This window comes from Pleurodeles waltl, chromosome 9, assembly GCF_031143425.1.
Source record: "Pleurodeles waltl isolate 20211129_DDA chromosome 9, aPleWal1.hap1.20221129, whole genome shotgun sequence".
Lineage (NCBI taxonomy): Eukaryota > Metazoa > Chordata > Amphibia > Caudata > Salamandridae > Pleurodeles > Pleurodeles waltl.
The window spans coordinates 141,769,960-141,791,461 of NC_090448.1; the positions used below are offsets into that span (position 1 = coordinate 141,769,960).

At 43.9% G+C, this 21,502-nt stretch overlaps 1 protein-coding gene across 2 annotated transcripts in view; it reads left to right on the forward strand.

Moving 5' to 3' along the window:
* Positions 1-17,808, forward strand: part of IL17RB (interleukin 17 receptor B) — a 153,098-nt gene extending 135,290 nt beyond the window's left edge. The window contains exons 10-11 of one of the 2 annotated variants that reach the window (XM_069206441.1): positions 9,509-9,610; positions 16,517-17,808. In XM_069206441.1, the coding sequence (XP_069062542.1) occupies positions 9,509-9,610; positions 16,517-17,205 (791 nt within the window). In that variant the 3' untranslated portion in view covers positions 17,206-17,808. The remainder of the gene's footprint in view (positions 1-9,508; positions 9,611-16,516) is intronic. The other variant, XM_069206442.1, reaches the window with a different exon arrangement.
* Positions 17,809-21,502: the final 3,694 nt, after the last annotated feature.

Here is a 21,502-nt window from a genome sequence, read left to right on the forward strand (position 1 = left end):
AAGAATTTTGCATTCGCAAACGGTGCGAATTGCAAAATTCGGCCATTTGCGAATGCAAAATCGCCTTTGTGAATGTAAGAAAGGCATTTGCAGTGCAATTTTAAGGAATCGCCAAAATAGCGATTCCTTAAGATTGCGACTTCATTTAGAGAATCGCAAATTGCGATTCTCTAATTAGGAAATCGCAAATAAGGATTCCTTATTAGCAATCTCTTATGCCAATGTAACAAGCATTTCCTAAATGCGAATTGGGCATTTAGGAAATGCAATTTGTGCAATTTTAAAAAATGCATTAAAAATGCATTTTTTAAAATGACATGTAACGCACACATGCCCCTTTGGCATGTGTGTGCCTTACATGTCCTTAATATTTTTTTCGGGTGCAGCAGAGGGGGCCTAAGGCCCCCAGCACCCTGGGGTTTGCATTTCCCAAATTGCGAATTCCTAACTGGAATTCGCAATTTGCGACATGCCAAAAATTCGCAAATATAGGCATACAGGCTCATAGGTGCGAATGGGGACAGATTCTCTATTTGCGATTCGGTAGTAGCGTTTGAGATTTTTAAGAAATCGCTATTACCGAATCGCAAAAATCATACATACCTTTTTGCATTTCTGAAATAGCGATTTCTTAAAAATCGTTATTTTAGAATCGCAAATCGGTTGTATGATACATCTGGCCCTTTGTGATTTGATGTAAATCCATTCAGTAGTTTTTTGAGAAATTAGGGTTTAAAATATTTGCATACCTGGACGGTTGGGTTCAAGGGACTTTCATGAGAGTCCCACAAACCCAGTTAAAAAAAATATAGCGTTAGGAATGCCCCACAGACCTTTTTACCTTGAGCCAATTCATTTCTGTGGGAGTCAGACTACCACTGGAGCAAGTGAACTGATTGGCTTTAAGCAACATGAGAAAAATGTTGTTGGAAGCTATTCCAGGTCTCAAGGACATAGTCTCCTGTCCTGAAGTAAAAAAAAAAATAATATAAGGGAGCACGGATACCCTGCACCCCTAGGCCCTGTAGGGGGACCCAGAGGGACCCTTCCTAGGACCAAATTTGAAAAGAAATCAGCCATTCTTGCGGTGATCCTAGGTAAGAAAATAAAAAAAAATGCAGCCTGCCATTTTATAAATATACGGGGGTGTCAGTAGGACCACACTCCTGAGTCATTATATGCCCTGGTGTGCCCATCCCAGTGCCTATATATTCTCAAAAGAGGGGGGGACCCGTGCGCCCCCCCCTCCCCCTCACGAGCTATCACAGGCCTTGTAGAGTTCCACCCCAGGATCTCACCCCAGGGACATAGAAGTCTCCTGTATTTACTCCCACCTGGCAGGAAAAATGCTTTAGTCTCCTGCAATACGGGAGCAAACACAAGGTCAGCTTCCAGCAGGCAGGAGCTTTGAAAATACCCCCAGCACCTGAGAGCAGAGGTTTGATCTGTTTACCTTCCTGCACTGATGCAGGCAGGGAAACAGATCCAGTGATTGCTCCTGCCCAAAGGGAGCATCAGAAATAGTGGGCAAGAGCAATACTGGCTCCTGCAGCATGGCCGGAGCTGGCTGGGGCAATGGGGCCCTGTGGCTCCCCCCACGGCTGTTGTTGATAGTGGGTGCCCTGGGTGAGGACCAGGGCATCCACCATGAAATAACGCAGGCCAAGGGAATGGGGTCCCTGGGGCTGAAAACTGCATGAAGAGTTGGGCTATACACACCCCCTCCAGTTTAAGCCAAGTAGTGACCCTGAAGCTTGGTGTCTCCTGGGCCTTTTAAAGGCTTGGTGAGGGAGCCGTGCACCCCGCACCCCCACTTTAGAAAACACAAAGGTCCTGGGGCCCCCAGGCCTAATAAGGATCAGGGGATGGGGTTACGCAACCCAACGCCCCTTCAATTAAAAAAGAACCTGGGAGATGGGGTCCTCATGGCCTAGAGAGACTCAAAGAGGGGAGGGCACTCAATCCTGGCCCCCTCTTTTTGTAAGATTGAGCCCTTAGGAGTTGGCTCTCCAGGGCCTCTAATGGCTTGGGGAGGGAGTCCCTCTCCCTCAGTTAGGAATATCTGCCAGTACCCTGAAGTAAGGTTAAAGGTACTCGGGAACTTTGCAGCCACTAACCTATGTTTGAGCTCATCAGTTCTGGAGATGGGGTGTGCATCAGTCTTGGTGAATGAGTTGAGCCCCCTGAAGTCCACTCAGAATCTGAGTTTGGGGCTCCTCTCGGTGGGGCAGCTTTTGGGTACCAGCACCAATGAGCTGGATCTGGGACCACTTGAGAGCTCAATCACTGAAAATTCCAACATTTTGGAGTCTTCCTCCTTAATGCTGACCCTCACCTTCTCTGGCAGACTTTGTACTTTATTTTTGACAGGCAGGCTGTCCTAAGTATCTATATCATGGGTACACAAGTGTGTAAGCTCAGAAGTAAGGGGAAACAGTGAGGTAAACTGTGCCAACAACTGGTATCAGTCCCTCTGCTGTTCTGGGGTCAGGGCAGGAGAAAGGTTGACACCTTCCACTTACCGATCCTTCTCTTGGGATGACCGAGATAAGGGAGAGGTTTGCTCTCCTACTCCATTCCATCATCTTTCATGAACAGCATGGTGACCTCAGACCTTGCATAGTGGGGTTTGAGGCAAATGATCTTGATTAGGCCTAGGCGCAGTTCACGGAGTTGATAAAAAACTCCATGGACTTCCACTGAGGAGCTGCCATTTTAGGCCTCTTGTGCACCTGCTTGCTCTGTGTACACTGCACATGGGGCAGACCGGTGCACAAAAGGCCTGAAATGGCAGCTTTTGCTGCCTACGGCTCTGGCCTGAATTCAGTCCAGGGCCGTTTCAGGCCTCTTGCACCAGTGTACACATTCAAGAAAAATAAAGGGCTTACCTGGGTTCTCCCAGTGGGTCCTCCTTGCCAGTGCTGCGGTCTGGCTGTCTGCCTCCCTCTGTCCCCTGCACCCAGAATCCATTCTGGAGCTGCCGGCGAGCAGCTTCATCAATGTCGGATGAGTGCACACTGCAGCCCAGTTGTGGGCTACACAGCGCCGGCGCTGTGTGGCCCGTAACTGGGTTGCAGAGCGCATGCAGCGAGCTCCGCTGGCATGGCTAGCAGAGTTATTGGGTGAACTCTGTGCTCCAAGCGGAGCACTGAGTGGTAAAAACTCTGTTATCTCCGCCAGCTGAGCTCTCACCACCCCTAATTTTGATTAGAGGGCTTTCTGGGGGTCTTGAGGTCCACCAGGTAGGTGGCCTCCCCCTTCTTCTCCTTCACCTCGTAGAGCCCTGTCCAATGGTCTTGGGGGGTCCTGGGCTCTTTTGGCTTCATAAACCACACCTTTTGTCCAGGCTGAAACTTTACCAGAGTGGCCTTTGGCCTCTGTTCATATCAGAGCTTCATGACCTCCTGGCTTGTTTCCAAGTTCTCAGAAACCTGTTTCCAGAGTTTCTTCATCTGGTTCTGGTGGCTAGCATTTACTTAACCACATCTTATAGGGGGTTCTTGGAAGCTTACTCCCACCTCTCTGTATCCAGACTGAGAGGTCCCCTAACAGGGTGACCACAGAGGTGTTCAAATGGACCATACTCCTTTTTGCAGTACCTCCCTGTAGGCAAAGAACAGGCGTGGTAAGAGGACATCAAACTTCTGCCTCATGGGCTCATGCATGCCCATAAACTAAGCTTTTAAGGTCTTATTGAACCCTTCGACTAATATATTGGCTTGAGGATGAAAGTGTGTGGAAATCTTGTATGCTACTCTACAGTCTTCCACATGGGCTTCATGTAAGTTGACATGAAGTTGGTACGCCTGTTGTCGCGTAGGCTCTCATTATCCTAATGAGACTACTGGATTTTTGGGCGGCAAGATCGTTTGCAGTGTGGGGGACTAAGTCTGACCCCCACGGTAAAGGACCCTTGTCACCCCAAACCCGTTTTTTGCTCCAGCTAACTAGCAGTGCCTCATCTCTCCCGAAGGGAAGAGACAATTGGGCAGCCGAGCGCATGACATCTTAGTACTTCCCAGGGAAGTCGTGGTCACTCAGGTCACAACCAGTTCTCTCGTACACAGTGCGGTCTCATATATAAATGACAAAGGCAGTTTGAGTTTTAAAGATTGGTTTAATAAAACGACTGCATTTTAGATAACAAAGCGTGAGCTGCAATAACCATAACTATACAACACAGTAGGATTGAAATAGTAACGAGGAGAGTGAAACACAAGAATAAGGCTATCATAGTGCAACTAAATTATGTTCTCTCTAAGTTATATTTTGAGCACAGCCTGTGAAGCTCTAAGCCTGCCTTTCATGTTCCGCCGGGAGGTCATCAACCCTCATACCAGAGCAAAGGCCTGTAATCTGCATCAGCATCTGCAACAGGGCAGTCAGCATCTAATTGTGGGTTCCTGGTCGGAATCTCCCTCTTACGTGTACCAGGATTAGAAAGTGTTTTTATAACTAACACACCAATGTTCTAAGAAATGTCCCTACGTAAGGATGTGTACTTTCTACGAACCATAAAGACTAAACTTCTACCACGTCTATCGGTAATGTACCAGACTGCATCCTTGACTAAAGCAAAGAGCGAGCAAGAATGTATTGTTTGAGAACACAGTGCTAAAGTAAAGCTAAACAGTGTGATAGAATGAAATAAAAACAATAAAAACAAGACCGTCAAACTGGTTATGGTAAAATAACAGTGCAAGGCTAAATAAAATGCATCTAGGACAAAGTGCACAGAGGCCTAATACGTTAAGCAAATGCGCATAAAGCTACATTAAAAATGGCTACACTACACTGTCAGACACCACTTGCTTGGGGAACCCCACCCAGGTGAAGATCTCCTTTAGGACCCTAGCCACTGCAGGTGCAGTCATCAACCGCAGAGGTATTGTCTATGGGTATCTCGTGGCATGGTCCACCAAAACCAAGATAAACCTGTTGGCCAGGGCAGATCTGTGATCCAAGGGCCCAACAATGTCAATGTCCACCCTTTCAAAGGGGGAGCAAATGACAGGTGGGAGATTCAGGGGAGCCTTTAGATTTTGCCCTGTTTTCCCACTGACCTGGCAGGTGAGATAAGTCCTGCAGAATGTATCTGAGGATGTCTTTCCCTACGGACAATAAAAGTTGTAAACAAGCCCTGCAAAGGTTTTGTCTTGCCCCCAACTCTACTGCCAGGGGTATCCCCTGAGCCAGTACTAATATGAAGCCCCTGTATCACTGAGGGACCATGTTTGCACCATGCATAGGTACCGTAGGTTTACTATACAGGAGATCTTATCCCAATAAATGAAGTTATCTCTAGATGTGTCACCAGCTGCCTCTGCTTTAGCTTGCCGCCTCATCACACCTAGGGTTGGGCACTCCTGCACCTTGCAGAACTCTTGGACTCCTTCCTGGTGGTCCCATCTTCTACTTACTATCCAGCTAGCTAAAGTATACAAAAAGTGATAGATGGAATGCTTGAATTAATCTTAACCACTGGCAATTACTCAGGAACACAGCCCAATCCATCATTTTTTTTGCACACCATGCCACCTCAGGACCCAGCTATATACAAATCAATCTTGACCCTGCTCCAGTGAGAGCAGTCCAGCTCCAACTGCCAAGTCAGGTCCACCCTGAAGAGGAACACAAGCAGCCCAGTACCAGTTTCACATGGTATGGAAAACAACAACGGACTGGAATGCAGCCCGAGTAGTTACCAGTGGCTGAGATTAGTTCAAGCATTCCATCCATCACTTTTTGTATGCTTTAGTATGTCGCCCTAAGGGGAATGCCCAGACTTACAAGTCCATAAAAAGGGTGATACCGGTCCTGGGTTGCTTTTGTCCTGGTTCAGGGAGGACCTGGATTTGCAGTTTGGACTGGACTGTTCCCAGTGGAGCAGGTTCAAGACTAATTTGAATATAGCTTGGTCTAAACTGAGGTGGCATGGTATGCAAAATAACGATGGACTGGGATGCGGTACTGAGTACTACAAACACCTCATTCATCACTTTTTGTATACTTTAGTATCCAGCAAGTTCAGGCAGGTCTCCTAGGGTAGCAGTGTTCTCCCTGGTAGGCTCCTGGGGGGGGGGGGGCTCATCTGGCACCCCATCCACCTGGGCTGTGGGAGATTCAAGGGCTAGTTTTTCATGCCCTGCCCATCCCTTTCTTCACTGCTGTCTTGGCCATTTTTCTATGCTTCCTTGACTCCTCTACTGGGCAACCATGGACCATATGGTCATGCAGACCCGCACAGGCAATACGAACATCTATACGTAGGACCTGAGCTCCATTACTTTGAGGCATTGTGCTTGAGCTCATTTTCTAGCAAGCTTTCCACAAGCATGGCAGGGCTCACAGCTACCCTAATAGAACCTTAAACACCCCCATTCAAAGGAAACCAGAGCCATGGGCAGTGGCTCTCACTGTTGTTTGCTACTACAACCTGATGAAATATATTGGGTATACCCTGCTCTGAGGACACCCGATGGCACATGACAGTAATCATGCTGGCGTCTGTGTCTCACAGAGCCTCCATCATCTGCCTATACTTTGAAGTAATAGAAGGCATGTGGGCTTTGGGCACCGTCTCTCTCACACAGGAACACCAGAGTAAACTCAGCTGTCTCCTTCACACTAAAAGGGGCCATATCCTCTCTAAACACTACACTGGCCAACTCACAAGTATGCCCACCAGTTGGGAGCTGTTTCGTCTTAGGGAACTTAGCATCTTCCTTGGTATGCCCACACTAAGAACACTAATAGCATTTATGGACAAGTTTACCAGTGTTCTTGTCTACAAACCCATATGTCTTTTGGTCAGATTGGAGTAGGGTTTCTTTCCCCTGTAAACTACTTTTGGGGCCTTGAGAGAACTCCCTCCTATTTTTATGACTCCCATCTTTCTTCTGGTGGGAACACAGGCCACCCATTTGGGAGTCCCCCTCCACCAGAAACCTTTTTGACCTGGTACTGACTCAGAGGTCCCCCTCCTTAGCAACTGCCCGGAGGTCAGTGCGCGTACTATCCACTAGGTGCTGCCGCACCTCTGTAAAACAAGAGTTGAGCATGTGCTCCATTAAGATCACCTTGTACAGCCCAACATGATCATCAACTTTTCAGCCCCACTCCCAGGCATTATGTGCATTGTTGGAATAGTCTGGAAATCCACCCAAGACTGATTTGGGAGTCTGGGCCTTTCCCCGAACGCCTGACTGTACTTCTAAGGGGTCAACCCAAATTAGAAGACACGTATGGCTTCCATGGGGATATACTCGGTGTGGCCATCCACCTCAAGTGGAACAAGTGTATCCATCCCCATTGTGGACATGTTTTCCGTAAGCTAGCCTCCCCTCCCCAATACTCCTCTGTGACCCTGTGCATTATCAGTGCCACCTCATAGACAGAAAACGACTTGTCTATATCATCTCCCACCACATAACTGGTCACCAGGGCTTGTGGCATGTGCACCATCATCTCTCGAGGGGACACTAGGTTGCTGCTGGACTCTGAAGTTTCCCTGGCTTTGAGCGTCAGCTACCTTGTGCTCTTTTCATGCTCTAGCAGAAGTTTATTTTCAGCCAAGGTCCTCTCAGGCCTTTTCCCCTCTACGACTTTCTCTGCCTCAGGCTTTCTTTTCTTTGCTTCCAGTTCCATCTTGGCCAATGGTAGTATGTGCTCTCCTTCTGCCTTTTAGTCCTCCAGATCCTCTGGGAACAGTCGCCAGCAGATGCACTGCATCCAGTCCTCTCCTGGGAGTGAGTTGTGCTCTTCCTACAGCTCAGGACCCATGTCTGGGCCCTCTTTCTTCTCTTCCAAGCCTACTTCTGCCTCTTCAGGATTATCATCTTCTAATTCCTTTGGGTTGGAATGAATCCTCTTAACGTCCTCGTAGGCACGTGATCTGAAAGTGCAGCTTTGTGGCCCTCTTGCCTGTATTGAGCCCCCTTTCTTTGCAGAGCCCCAGCAGCTCAGCCCTGTTGAGGTTTTCAACACTGAGTAGCTCCATAGTCATAGTAGAAAAACAGAAGTAGGAACTAAATTGGTCAATCAGCAACTGAGGAGAGTTAAAAAGGAGGTTAACTCTGGTGCCAATTTATTTATGTGGGATTTTTGTGTTACAAAAATCACTGTATAGTACTGCACAAACACAAGTACTAGACCCCATCACTGATCACCAGTGTGAAAAATTGGGTTGTTGGTTGAGTGGGGTAGGAACCTTTCTCAAGCAACAGACACAATCCCTGTCAAAGTGAACCACTAAAGTCACAAAATTACCTGTGCTTGGCAGAAAAGCAATCAGGCTTAACTTAAATTTTAATTCAATTTAAAAATGATTTTCCTTTTCTCTAAAATGACATATCGCTAATGCCTCAAAGCTCATCGCCACAGAGAGAGGATGATCCTCTTGCTCCCTACATCTTTGTTAAGTAAAGTCCACTGCAATGCCTCTCAATTGTGACCTTAATCTTAAAATGTTACTTTCTTTGAAGACGATTTTTAGGTACACCACTATACATCTTTCGGAGCTCTTGATTTTGAAAGAAATCTGTGTGAGGGACAGATATGAGGAAGAGCCGAGCTAGGTTCATTAGTGTAACCTCTGGTACTATGAAGGCATTGCCTAGTTGAGATTGCACCATGTAATATACTCTTCTGATTATTTCATCTGGATAAAGATACCAAAATAGTTTCCCTTAGGTTAGAACAGGCTGCATTACCATCAAACAAAGTCTAATGGGGTTCTGGGTCAGGATTGAGTTACTCATTTTATGATTTTACGTTTTACTGTTGTGATGAAACTGGCATTTTCCCTTAAAGCCACAGTTGTAGTATTGTCTTAATAGAATTATGTTTATCTCATTTTAGAACTAAAGTCACTTATTGCATTTGCTCCTCTTCATTGTTTTGTTTTTTAGACAATTATTATCAGTGTGCCAACAACTGAAACCAATATGCATAGCATCTTAGTATTTATTGTGTGAATGTTTTGGCTGTTAATGTATATGGGTGGCTTTGCAGAGTGTTGACTGCTTATGTGATACTTTAGATTGTTTAAAGGATTAACAATTGTAATTCTGTACCAAACTTTTAGGATCTTGAAAACTATTTTGCTAAACACAATATGGGAATAAATGTGTCTTTGAGGACGGCCACTGTTGGGTTGCACCAATATCAATTATAGGCAATGGTGATATTTATTTTGTTTTCATTATACACCTTCAGTGCTCACCATAAAACAATATATATGATGGAATATAAGAGCAGTTCAGATACCCTTTTGCTGTTTCCAATGCGCCCTGACACTATTTTGGTTATGGCAGATTTTGTATTATAATCCTGCTCTATCCCCTCTTCAGTAAATTGTTGTGGTCACAATTTAAAGTGTGTTGTGTAATCCCTTCCACAAAAATCATAACTCATTTGATATCAGTCTCATACATTTTCCAATGTTCTATATTTATTGAACAAACCACTTGAATAAGAAACATACCTTAACAATTTCTGTTCTCTTTAGCCCCAGAGCCAGCCCCCAGGACCAATCTTCCCATCATTTTGCTTAGTGCATTATTTGTGGTCTGCGGAATTGCTGTAGCCTTGTATTGCATTAGTAAGTATGGTAAGAACAAAATTTTTACATATTTAAGACTGTTCTTGTTTTAGTAAATATTGCCAATGAATTAAAAATACATGTGCATATCTATAGAAAGTCACATTTGGAAAATATATAAAAAATATATAATTATATTCTTGTAACCGTTAGCAAGTTGATTGTTCTGTAAATATAAAGTCTCTGGAAACAGAAGTTTTCAGTCTATCCTAGATCTCTTCTTCCACCTGTTCTGTTTACCGTACAATCTACAAAAATAAATTTCACCTACTTTATTTCTGACAACTATTTACCAGCTCCTGCACTATTATCTAGTCCTTCTCGTCATACCTTTGCTGCTATTCTGTGCATCTCATAACCTGTCATTTCAATTTTTTCCTCCCATCTGTTCCTCCACCTTTTTTCATCAGTCTTCAGTCTTCCTTTACTTATGATTAAATCTTCACTTTCTGGCCTTTTGAACAGCATATCTTGCTTAAACTAGATACCTCAGTGTTCTGGACCTGGAGTCCGGGCTCTTCTCTTATTCTGTCTTCTGCCTTTGTGTTCCCATCAAATTATCTTCTTCTCTATCTTACATATTCAGTTATGAAGACTACACTAATAACTCACCTTATTCCTTTCGCATTGAAATAATTATATGTACAAACATATGCATATACCTTCATTTGCCCAATGTCTGCTCTTACTAATTTACTAATCAACGTTGAGGATACCCTACTTTTTTCAACCCATTTTTGCAATCTTGACATCTTACCTCTCACCTGTATTCTCAGAGTCTGCTGTTCTACATTATGAGAAACACTTTAAAATGTCAACCTTGTGTTTCTAGCCTTCCAGTTTACGGGCACCTGAGTCAACTTCTTACTCCTCCTGTGAATTATTCATCCTAGTGCAATACAGATTAAGGCTAGATTTACTAAGATCTTGTGTTGGCCGTTTCATCACTTTTCGATTTGTGTGCTTTGCGTGTTTTAGTACATACAGAGTAACACAGGGCAGCGTTACTTTGCATTGTGTAGACTTTACATCGGTGGACCATGAGCAATCCCATGCTTCTACCCATATGTTTTAATGCAAACTCGGATTTACAAACACTTCTAAATCTGGGTTTGCGCCAAAATGGTAGGCTACCTGGCAGAGATGTAACCAGGAGAAATATTTTTAGGTTGAAGTCTAAAAAAAAGAGTAGCTTTGTGGTTGGCTGAAGATATCTTGGGGACATTCAGAAAGCTGACCTAGGAATGCATTCTGCCCATTGCTTACCATTGGCTGTGTGGTTTGTAACTCACATTGTCTGGCTTTCCATTTGCTGGCTTTATTTGCTTTAGGATGTCCAGCTTAAGTTTATCACTCCTGCTGACTGAACCTTGTTTACTGTATTCTTCCACAAACAAGATTTCTGTAAACAGGCCTTTAATTCTTGTCACATTTGCCATGTATTAAGGGACAGAGGTCAAATATCAAGCTCTCTCTTCCGAGGGAGCTTGGTGCTTACTTTTCTTTCTCTGACTTCAAAGCAAAAGCATTTATGTGACAATCCTGCTGAGTATCCATGTAAAAGGAGAGAGTGCATGTTATTTTTTTCTAGCACACAAAAACAAAAAAAACTACTGATGTTTCAGAATTAGTACAAATGAAGCACATTTTTGTTTAATTCGGAAGAATGGTGGAAACAGATATTTGAATACAATCAAAACACATTTACACTCGGTGAAGACATTTGCACTCATTGTTTGTTTGCAGTAAAACTGTGTTTTGGTGCACATGTACTGGTCATTTCAATTGAAAATATGTTGTCTATAATGACAGTGTGCTAAAACACCATGCATACTCCTCACTACCCCACTCCACATTATGCAACACCACTCCTTTCTACGCCACTTCCTTCTATGACATGCCACTCCACTTTACCCCCCTCCACTCTAAGATACTATGACACAACACTCGACTCCATGCCTCTCCAATCTGTGCCACTCATTTCATGACACAACACACCACTCCAGTCTACACTCCTCCACTACATACCAGTTACCCCACTTCAATCTACCCAACTCCAATCTACCCCTCTCAACTCCAATCTATTTCACTCCAATGTGGGTCAATCTACTCCATCCTACTCTACCTCGCAACAGTCTACCCTAATCTTCTCCATTCCAATCTGCCCCACTCCAACATACCTCACTCCACTCTAACCTACCCCAATTTACCCTACCCCACTTAATTCCAGCCCAATCTACCCCACCCTCTCCAATCTACCTCACTTCAACCTACACCACTCTAACCCAATCTACCCCAGTCCACTCCACTATGATCCAATCTAACCCACACCTCTCTATCCCATTTTACCTCACTCCACCACACTATATTCTAATCTAACCCAATCAACCCTACCCCACTCCAACCCACCCCACTGCAGTTTATCCCACCTCAATTCAATTCACCATTTCAATCTACACTACTCTAACCCAATCTACCCCACTCCACTTGACTGTGATCCAATCTACCCCACTCATCTCTCCCCCAATTTACCCCACTCCACTACACCTCAATCGTTTCCATTCCAGTCTACTCCATTCAACTCATTCTAACCCAATCAACCCCACTCCAACCTACCCCACTCTACTCCAATCTACCCCAATTCACTCTAATCTACCCCACTCCACTGTACCCCAGTCTACCTCACTTCACTGCAATCTATCCTACCCCACTCCACTCCAATCTATCCTACTCATTCCAATCTACCCTACTCAAGTCCACCCAATCTACCCCACCCCATTCCAATAAACCAATCTACTCCACTTTAAACCACTAATCCACCCAATCTACCCCACTCCACTCCAATTCACAGCTCCACTCTTCCCCAATCTATTTCATTCTACCCCGATATCGACTCCTCTCCAGTCTAACCAAGTACACTCTACTCCAATCTACCCCAATCCAATCTACCCAATCTACCCCACTCCACTCTACCCCAATCTACCCCACTACACTCCACTCTACCCAACCTACCCCACTCCACTTCACTGCAATCTACTACGTGCCATCCAAATCTACCCCACTCCAGTCCAGTCTAACCAACTCCACCCCAACCCACCCCACCGCAATCTACCCTACCCCACTGTACCTCAAATTATATCCTACTCCAATCTCCCCCATGCCAATCTACTCCACTCCAATTTACCCCTTCCTAACTCAATCTACCCCACTCCAAGTTACCACACCCCTTCCCAATCTACCCCACACCACTCTATCCAACTCCAATCCAGTCAACTCCACTCCAGTCTACTCCCCACCAATCTACTCTACTCCAGTCTATTCCTCTCCACTCCTATCTGCTCCCTCCAATCCACCCACTCCACTTCAGTCTACCCCACCCCACTCTACCATATTCCAATCTACCCCAATGTATCCCACTCCTTCTTCCTGATCTACCTCACTCCAATCTACCCTACTCCAGTCTTCCCCACTCCAGTCACCTACCCCACTCCACACCATTTTACCTCATTCCACCCCCAAACTACTCCACTTCACCCTCAATCTACTGCAATTCACCCAATTCAATCTATCCTACTTCCCCACTCCAGTCTACTTCACTCCAATCTACCGTGATCTACTCCACCCCAATCAACTTCACTCCAATCCACCTCACTTTACCCCAATCTACCCCACTACAATCTACCCCACCCCATCCTAATCTATCTCATACCACTCCAATTTACCCCTTTCCACCAATCTACCCCACACCCACCAAACTATCCAAGTCTACTGCCACTCCATTCCATTCTACCCTACTATAATCCACCTAATCTACCCCACTGCACTCCAGTCTACCCAACTCCACTCCATCTACCCCAATCCAACCCCCTCAACTCTTCCCCAATCTACCCCACTCCAATCTACCTGAATATATCCCATTCCATTCTACTCCAGTCTACCCTTCTTCTGTCTACTCCTCTCCAATCTACCCAGCTGCAATCTACTGCAGTATACTCCAATCTACTCTACCCCACCCCACCCCATGCCAATCTACTCCCACTCTATTCCAACCTACCATACACTAATCCACCCAGTGTACCCTACCCCATTCCAATCTACCCCACTCTAATCCACTTGATCTACCCCACACCACTCAATCCTAATCTGTCCCACTCCAACCCACCCAATCTATCTCACTCCACTCGAATCTGGACTCAACTCAAATCTATCCATCTCCAATCTACCTCACTCTACTGTACCACAATCGAGCCCACTACAATCCACCCAATCTACCCCACTCCACTCTACCTCACTCTACCACACACCATCCCACTCTACCCAATCTACCCCACTCCACTGTACCACATGCCCCCCAAATCTACCCCACTCCATTCTAATCTAACCCACTCCATCCTAACTCACCCCACTGTAATATACCCTATCCCACTCCGCCCCAAACTACTCTACTCAAATGTACCCCGTCCAATTTACCCCACTCCAATCTACCCCAAACTACTCCATTCCAATCCACTCCCCTCCAATCTATCCCACCCTAGACCAATCTACCCTACTCCAATCTACCCCACACCACTCTAAATCCACTCCAATCTACCCCACTCATATCTATTGAACTCCAGTCTATCCCACTCCACCCACTTCACTCCATCTACCCTACTATAATCCACTTCAATCTACCCCCCTTCAGTCTACCCCACTTCACTCCAATCTACCCCAATATATTCCACTCCACTCTACCCCCTCTACCCCATTTCAATCTACCCCAGTCCAGCCTACACCACTCCACCCCAATCTACTCCACTTCACCCCAATCTACCCCAGTTCAATCTACCCCACTCCAATCTACCATACTCCAAACTACCATAATCTTCTCCACTCTAAATCAACTCTACTTCAATCTACCCTACTCTTCCCCAATCTACCCCATTCCAATCTATCCCACACATCCCAATCTACCCCACTCCACTCCAATCTACCGCACTGTAACCAATCTACCCCAATCACGCCAATCTACTCCACACTTCCGCAATCTACCTTACTCCAAACTACCCAATCTACTCCACTTCATTCCAATCTACTTTATTGTAATCCAGCCACTCAACCCCACTCCAATCTACCAAAATCCACTCTAGTCTCCCCACTCAATCTACCCCAGACCACTCACTCCAGGCTTCCCCAACCCACCCCACGCCACTCTAATCTATCCCAATATGCCCCACTCCATTCTACTCAATCTACCCTACTTTTATCTACTTCACTCTACCCCACTCCACCCCAATCTCCCCTAATTCAATATACCCATCTCTAATCTACCATGCTAATCCACCTAACTCCCCTGCTCCAATCTACCCCATCTGTACCAGTCTTGTGTCATGTACTACTGTTTTTCTTAACATTCTATTGGGGACATCAACCATATTTTCCCGTCCACTGAAAATCTACAAAGTGAAGACCAGTGTCTTACTGGACTCATTTTAAGCTATTTTTAGATAAGCTTTATATTAACACATTCCAGGATTTTGTGGAATACTATTCATACTCAGAGAGGAGAACTAGGAGGGTCACACAAGCCTCCCACTGCTGCTGAGCAGTGTGATCATGACCCTGTGTCCCACTGGAATGCTGTGTGCTAATCACACCATTACTGGTTTTGGTAATCTCTCTCTTTCCCATGGTTGACACAGGCTGCATGTTAGAGGAAAAATACAAGTGTCCAGTCAAACTGCTGTCTACATGCAGGGCCCCCTGGAATTATGGGATTCTGCAGCCATGCTGTATTCCACAGGATCATGGATTTGTCGTATTTTCCACATAATCCACCATCTACTGCATAATTTGCAGAATCTAACTAAAACATTGGTTCTTGCACAAACAGATCAAAGTTACTTAAAACGCAGCCACACATATTACTTTGCAGTGGTAGCGCCTTTGCAATGGCCAGCTAGTCATAGATCAGTTGAGGAGTGCCGCATTTAGATAGTAAACTGATGATAATTAGACAAAACCTTTTAGCTGACAGTGTAAAACTTGCCTTTTTTGTTGCATAGTTGATGGAACCCTGCTGCATAATCTAAGTGGCCTTAAGTATTGAAGGTTACATGCAGCCCTTCCACCATGCTGATAGTTAAGATATGAAATCATCATGTTCCTAATTTCAAAGGGACATTTGTTGGTACTGTTGAACAGTGAGCGACTGATCCCATATAATGATAGGGCACTATATAAATGGACTAAAGTTTTTTTAATATCAAGAAGTCTAAAAAACAATCTTTCAATTCTCCTCACAACCACGAATGTTTGGAGCCATAATAACACGGTTGATGGCACCCATTTAGTGAAAACCAACATCAGTGGGTACGTTTTTATTGTTGTACTATGTAGTCACTTTCCAGTGGTAATGAGTTTTCACTTACCGCATGACCACTGTTGCCTCAACAAATACAAATGTTCGTAAGCTACCCATGTCCTGACTTTAGGCCGAGCGATTACCCTTGTTTGTTCCTACAACTTCCATGTAAACTGTTGACTTCATCATATTTGCGACAGCAGTTACTGTAATTATGCCTGATAAAAAACAATCAAGGAGCTTTTCACATTCAAGTCTTGCCAACGTGGTTTCCGGATATATGCAAAGAAATTACATAATTTTGCCTTCTAGAACGCCACAGTCATCTTATCATGTATAATCTTCAAAATATTCTATGATGTCATGTGTAATTTAAGACGTCTTCTACATTTTCTTTTAGTATTGGTTTAGTAATTGTTTTAAAAATAGAGATAAAAAACAGCTTGCTAAATTGAATTTATTTGATGTCTTTCAAACATAAAATTATTTTAATGTTTCTTTAAAGAAAGAACGTATTACTGACTGCAAACATAAGTACGACTTGAACCGTTTTTGGTTTTTATTTTCAACAGGTGGTATTATGCCATTTCTTGTTAATGAGACAGGACTGCATCCACCGGTTAGAGTGCTTCTGACATACCCGAAAGAAAGCGCTCCTTTTCTAAAAACTGTCCTGTCTTTTGCTGACTTTCTTCACGAATACTGCAAAGCAGATGTCTTTTTAGATTTGTGGCAGAAAAGGAAGGTTGCTGACGTGGGCCAGGTACAGTGGCTTGTCACCCAGAAAGAAATGGCGGATAAAATCATCTTTCTCAGCTCAAGTGGCAGAAGCAACCTCAAGATTGGATCTCCTGCTGAAACCAAGAGAAACCACACGGATGCGGATACTTCAGAAAACATGTTCCCACTCGCACTTAACCTTTTTTGCAGCGACCTGATAAGTCAGAGCAGTTTGCAAAAATATATGGTCGTCTATTTTTCTGAAATAAACCCAAAAGGAAATCTTCCAAGTGTTCTACAAACGTGCTCAAAGTATTGTCTAATGAAAGACATTGATGTTTTTTGTAAAGATCTCCGCACTATTTCACACAACCCATTGCCCATTTCCAAGACGCTTGCACCTAACAATAAGAAAAATGGAATATATCTGCAAAAACTTCAGAAAGCAATTTTAGAACATAAGCAGTGGCTACATGGGTGTCCTTCATTTAGAGGAGAAGAGCTGACTCAAAGAGAACATTTGCTGAGCGGCTTTATTTAAACTCTGGGGTCTCTATCACCTAAGCAGCTATCTGCGATAATGGTTGCACCACAGGTGTCAGTGGTATTTGAATTTGTCACCACTAAAGGCAGAAAGTGGTATTTTCATATCGGATAAAAATGTTATTGATTGAAAAACCAATGTGATATTTAAGGGTATGGTGTTAACACAAAGCACTGTGTAATTTACCACTGACAAATTTAATTACGGGTGCAGCTTTTATTGCTCACACAAATCTGTACCTGTGATACCGGCAATAACACAGAAAGGGCCCGAAAACCAAATGAAAGAAAATGCAGAATATACCAAATGTCAATTTCCCAGACAGCTTCTGAATTCCATACTCTGCATTAATGAAGTTTGTTTTATTTGCTTAGGACTTTCTAGAGATGTGCTTGGCTAAATAGTGATGGGGAAAACTCAGGGGTAACAGTGGTGGAGGGAAAGCAGTCATCTCTAATGTATCGTATTTTTTTTCAGTGACATTTGTTTCTTAAATTACATTTGTGCAACGCTCTTTGCATGTAAACTACACAATCACTGCTGGGGCTAACACTTGCAAAGCCTTGACAATAAAGCTAAATAAAGGAAGACTTTAAATTAGTGCTACTCTCCGCATTATGACTTTTTTCTCTGTTTCTTCAAATGACTTTAGGGAAGAATACAGCAGGTATAATTACTAACTTTTGTAGGTCTAATCTATGAGATAGCTTTCAGCTGTCTCCAGGCAAAAACCCTCTAGTGGACAACAGTATAAAGTTATATTCTGCTTAGAGCCGCTCATTGCTTTTCATTGGATGGGTTCATTGTCATTATAATTTGTTTACTTATTATTTGATGGCTTCCCTTCAACTTCTTGCGTTTCATTTCTTCTCAGGAGCATATCCTTTTTACCACCATTTTGATTTGCTAACCTATAACCTTCCACTTCTCACAAATACGAAACTACAGGCCAGATTTACAAGAAAGTGGTACAGCGCTATGCTAAAATTGACAGCGCCGCGCTGCTTCCCTTCAGAAAAGCAGGAATGCACTGTATTTACAAAAATACGGCACACTCCTGGGTTTCACCTAGCGCTGGTGCCAAATTTAGCTGCCTAGCACCAAAGCAGACACCCTGGCAAGGGTGCCTGCATTGCAGGGAATGATTGTTTATGTGAGGAAGGTGTCCTGTCCTGCACATAAACAATAAATAAGGGTGATTTTTTGCTTCTATGTGTGCTGCAGAATGCAGCACATATAGAAGTATGAATGAATGAATAACTTTATTGCATGATTACTTAAAATCATTGCATAGATAAAACAATAAAAATCAGAAAGTTGTAGAAGTAAAATATGCAACCAAAAGTGCATTCTTACATCACAAATCGTCATCTACCTATATATAAAATAATATAGGATTCCCACTCTCAGTACAACTCACCTACTAACAATAGATGGAGAAATATTAAGAAGTGTGCTACTATCAAGAGTTAACGCACTACAATGTAAGTGAGAAATGCTACATTTCATCATAGTGAAACAGCTGCCTACTTTGAAATGTGTACCACATTACAAATCACCCACAGCAGTGAGATAATATAAAAGTGCACTATATCAGGCACTATCTTATTGCAATATTAACAAAGGAGCCGGAGATAGATGAGAATGTTAAAGTGCATAAATAGTGCATCCCATCTTTTAAAATCATCCTCTTAGGATAAAGAGATACAAGAGGGTCTTGATGTAGTCTTACAAGCGGTGGTAGGGGAGATAATGTTGAAGACACAAAACCCCCACACATGTCCTCTATACAGGTCATCTACTTAACCAATGCTCATATATTTTACTTATATGCCATAAAATCACAACAAGAAGGTTAAAGTGTTCAGTGCAGTCCTAGGTAAAATAGGCATTAGCGTGGAAAGAACAGGCATTTTAATGATGAGGTTACTTTTCAGGCAGGTCTGACCCTCCAGACACTATCTTTTGCTGATCCCGCACTTCCCGAAGGGCTCTGCCGGCTTCAGCAAAACATTTCACAAAGCAGGCAAGCTCCATTGGGACCACTGCTGTAAACATATACTTTAGGGCCTCTTTACATGTTCTCAACCCATATTTAAAAAATAGAGGCTTTAATAATAAGCGTCTTTCTGAGGCCAGTCCCGGGCAGCAGCATACAAGATGGAGTACTGATTCAGTATGATATTTACACAAGGTACATTGTTGCTGGAAACCATGTGAAAACTTCCAATGGATTTTGTACTCCCAGGAAGGAAGAGTTAGGAGTTGCATCTTCAAAACACTGGAAAGCACAAGCACCCAATGCTGCTTATAAGTATGGTTGGCCACCTATGTCCACATAAGGCTCCACCAGACCATCAGCGCCACTGATATCCCTAATACAACCAAAATCACTTTCTGTTGAGGCTTACACCGCATGCTCTTTCAGAGTCCTTTTTAGCAGGGCCATCGTTAGTTATAAGAGGATCTTGTGCATAGGAAGGAGCCAGATCGAAGAATTCCTCAGCGCTCCTTAGGTACTTGGCCCAGTTGCTGGAATTATCTGTAAAGATTGCTTTCAAGGACCTGCACAAGATATCAGTGTTAGCCCTGCAAACTCGGTGATAGAACTTGATTGCATCCTTTTTGCATTCTAAATCCATCCTTACCAGGTCAAATTCCAGATGTATCCCTGCGTGCCTAGTGAATCTAGGAATCTGAAATATTTTCTTGTAGGCTTTTACGTAGCAGTTCTCAAGCAATGCGGTGAGCCTACCAGGATATGCAAGATGGCCATAGGTGATTGTTGATAATAAATTGGCCTTGATGACTTTCTTAATTGCCTCTGCAGTCGAAGATCCGAGCCGATAGTAAAGTTTAGATAGGGCATAGGTAGTTCTCTCTGCTTTTGCTGCCAACAATGCTGCCTGATGTGAGATTTTACCAAATCCTGATATCCAAAATCCAAGATAGTGATGCTTAGTTTCCGCCTCTATTTTTAGCGGGCCACAATTCCATTCTATCTGATGTTTTTTGGTTTGGAGGCGAAAAACCTGAACTTTAGTTTTGGCTGCATTTGCCCATAAAGCATTTTTTAGGTTGTAGCAATGCAACATATTCAGGCCCCTTTTCAGTCCTTTCCGAATCTAGGTCGTCAGTATACTGGATTATAGGGAGCAAAGTCTGACCCAGTTTCGGGGGGGAACGTGTTCCCTTTAAGCAACACTGCACCCAGGTCGGCCGTGTAAAGACTGAAAAGAGTGGGGACGATAACAGCCTTGGTTTAAGCCTCTATTAGTATAGGTTTTCTTTGTTGCATGCATTTGAGATATCTTAATTTGCACCCATGTGTCAGAATATAGCGCAGTTCTAGATGTCAGCAACATTTATGGGTATCCCCCAAGCAGCTAGTTTCTTCCACAGAATGTGGCGTTCAACACCATCAAAAGCCACACTATATTCAATGAAGGAAGCAAAGAGCGTATGGGATGGGGTCTTCTATGCCTCGGCACCCATATATGAAAGAGCAAGTACATTATCTACAGTGAAAGAACTGGCTCTGAACACCGTCTGATACATGGGTATAATATTGTTTTCCGTGATCCAGTTTTTGAGCTCTTGTAAGAGCACCTTTGCAAAGGCCTTACCGTCCATATCCAATAGTGCTATCAATCTATAATTTTTGGGTCGAGTAATATCCCTTTTTCTATGGATTGGATGCAGTATTGACCCTTTCCAGGCTTCCGGGACCACAGAAAAATATAGACAGTCATTGAATAAAATAGTCATAGGCTCAACCCAAATGTCGTAGTCATCCCTGGAGATGCTCCCTGGAAGGCCATTTGGTCCTGGAGCTGCATCACACCAAATAGTGCTAAGGGTGGCTAGCACTGACTTGGCAAACATTTAGCAACCTGTTGTCAAGGCCATCTAAAACATGTTGCAACCCTATGGTGCTTTCACCGTCTTTGTAGTCTGGATCCACAAACAGGGGCAGATTTAAGAGCCCCTAGCTCCATCTTATGCTGCCATAGCTTAATGTTTCTTAAGCTAAGGCAGCGCTAAAGTGGCATTTTCCTTGTGCCATATTTACAAAGTGGTGCAATGCATGCCATGGGCCACTTTGTAAACCCCTGCACCACATTATGCCTGCACCAGGCATAATGTATGCAAGGGGGTCGTTCCCCCATTAGGGGTGCTGAAAAAATGGCACAAGGAAATCGAAGATATATCCTTGCGCTATTTTGTTTGGCACTTTTGAAGCCTGCTTAGAATAGGCGTTGAAGGCGGGTTCCTTTATTTATAATGGGACCCT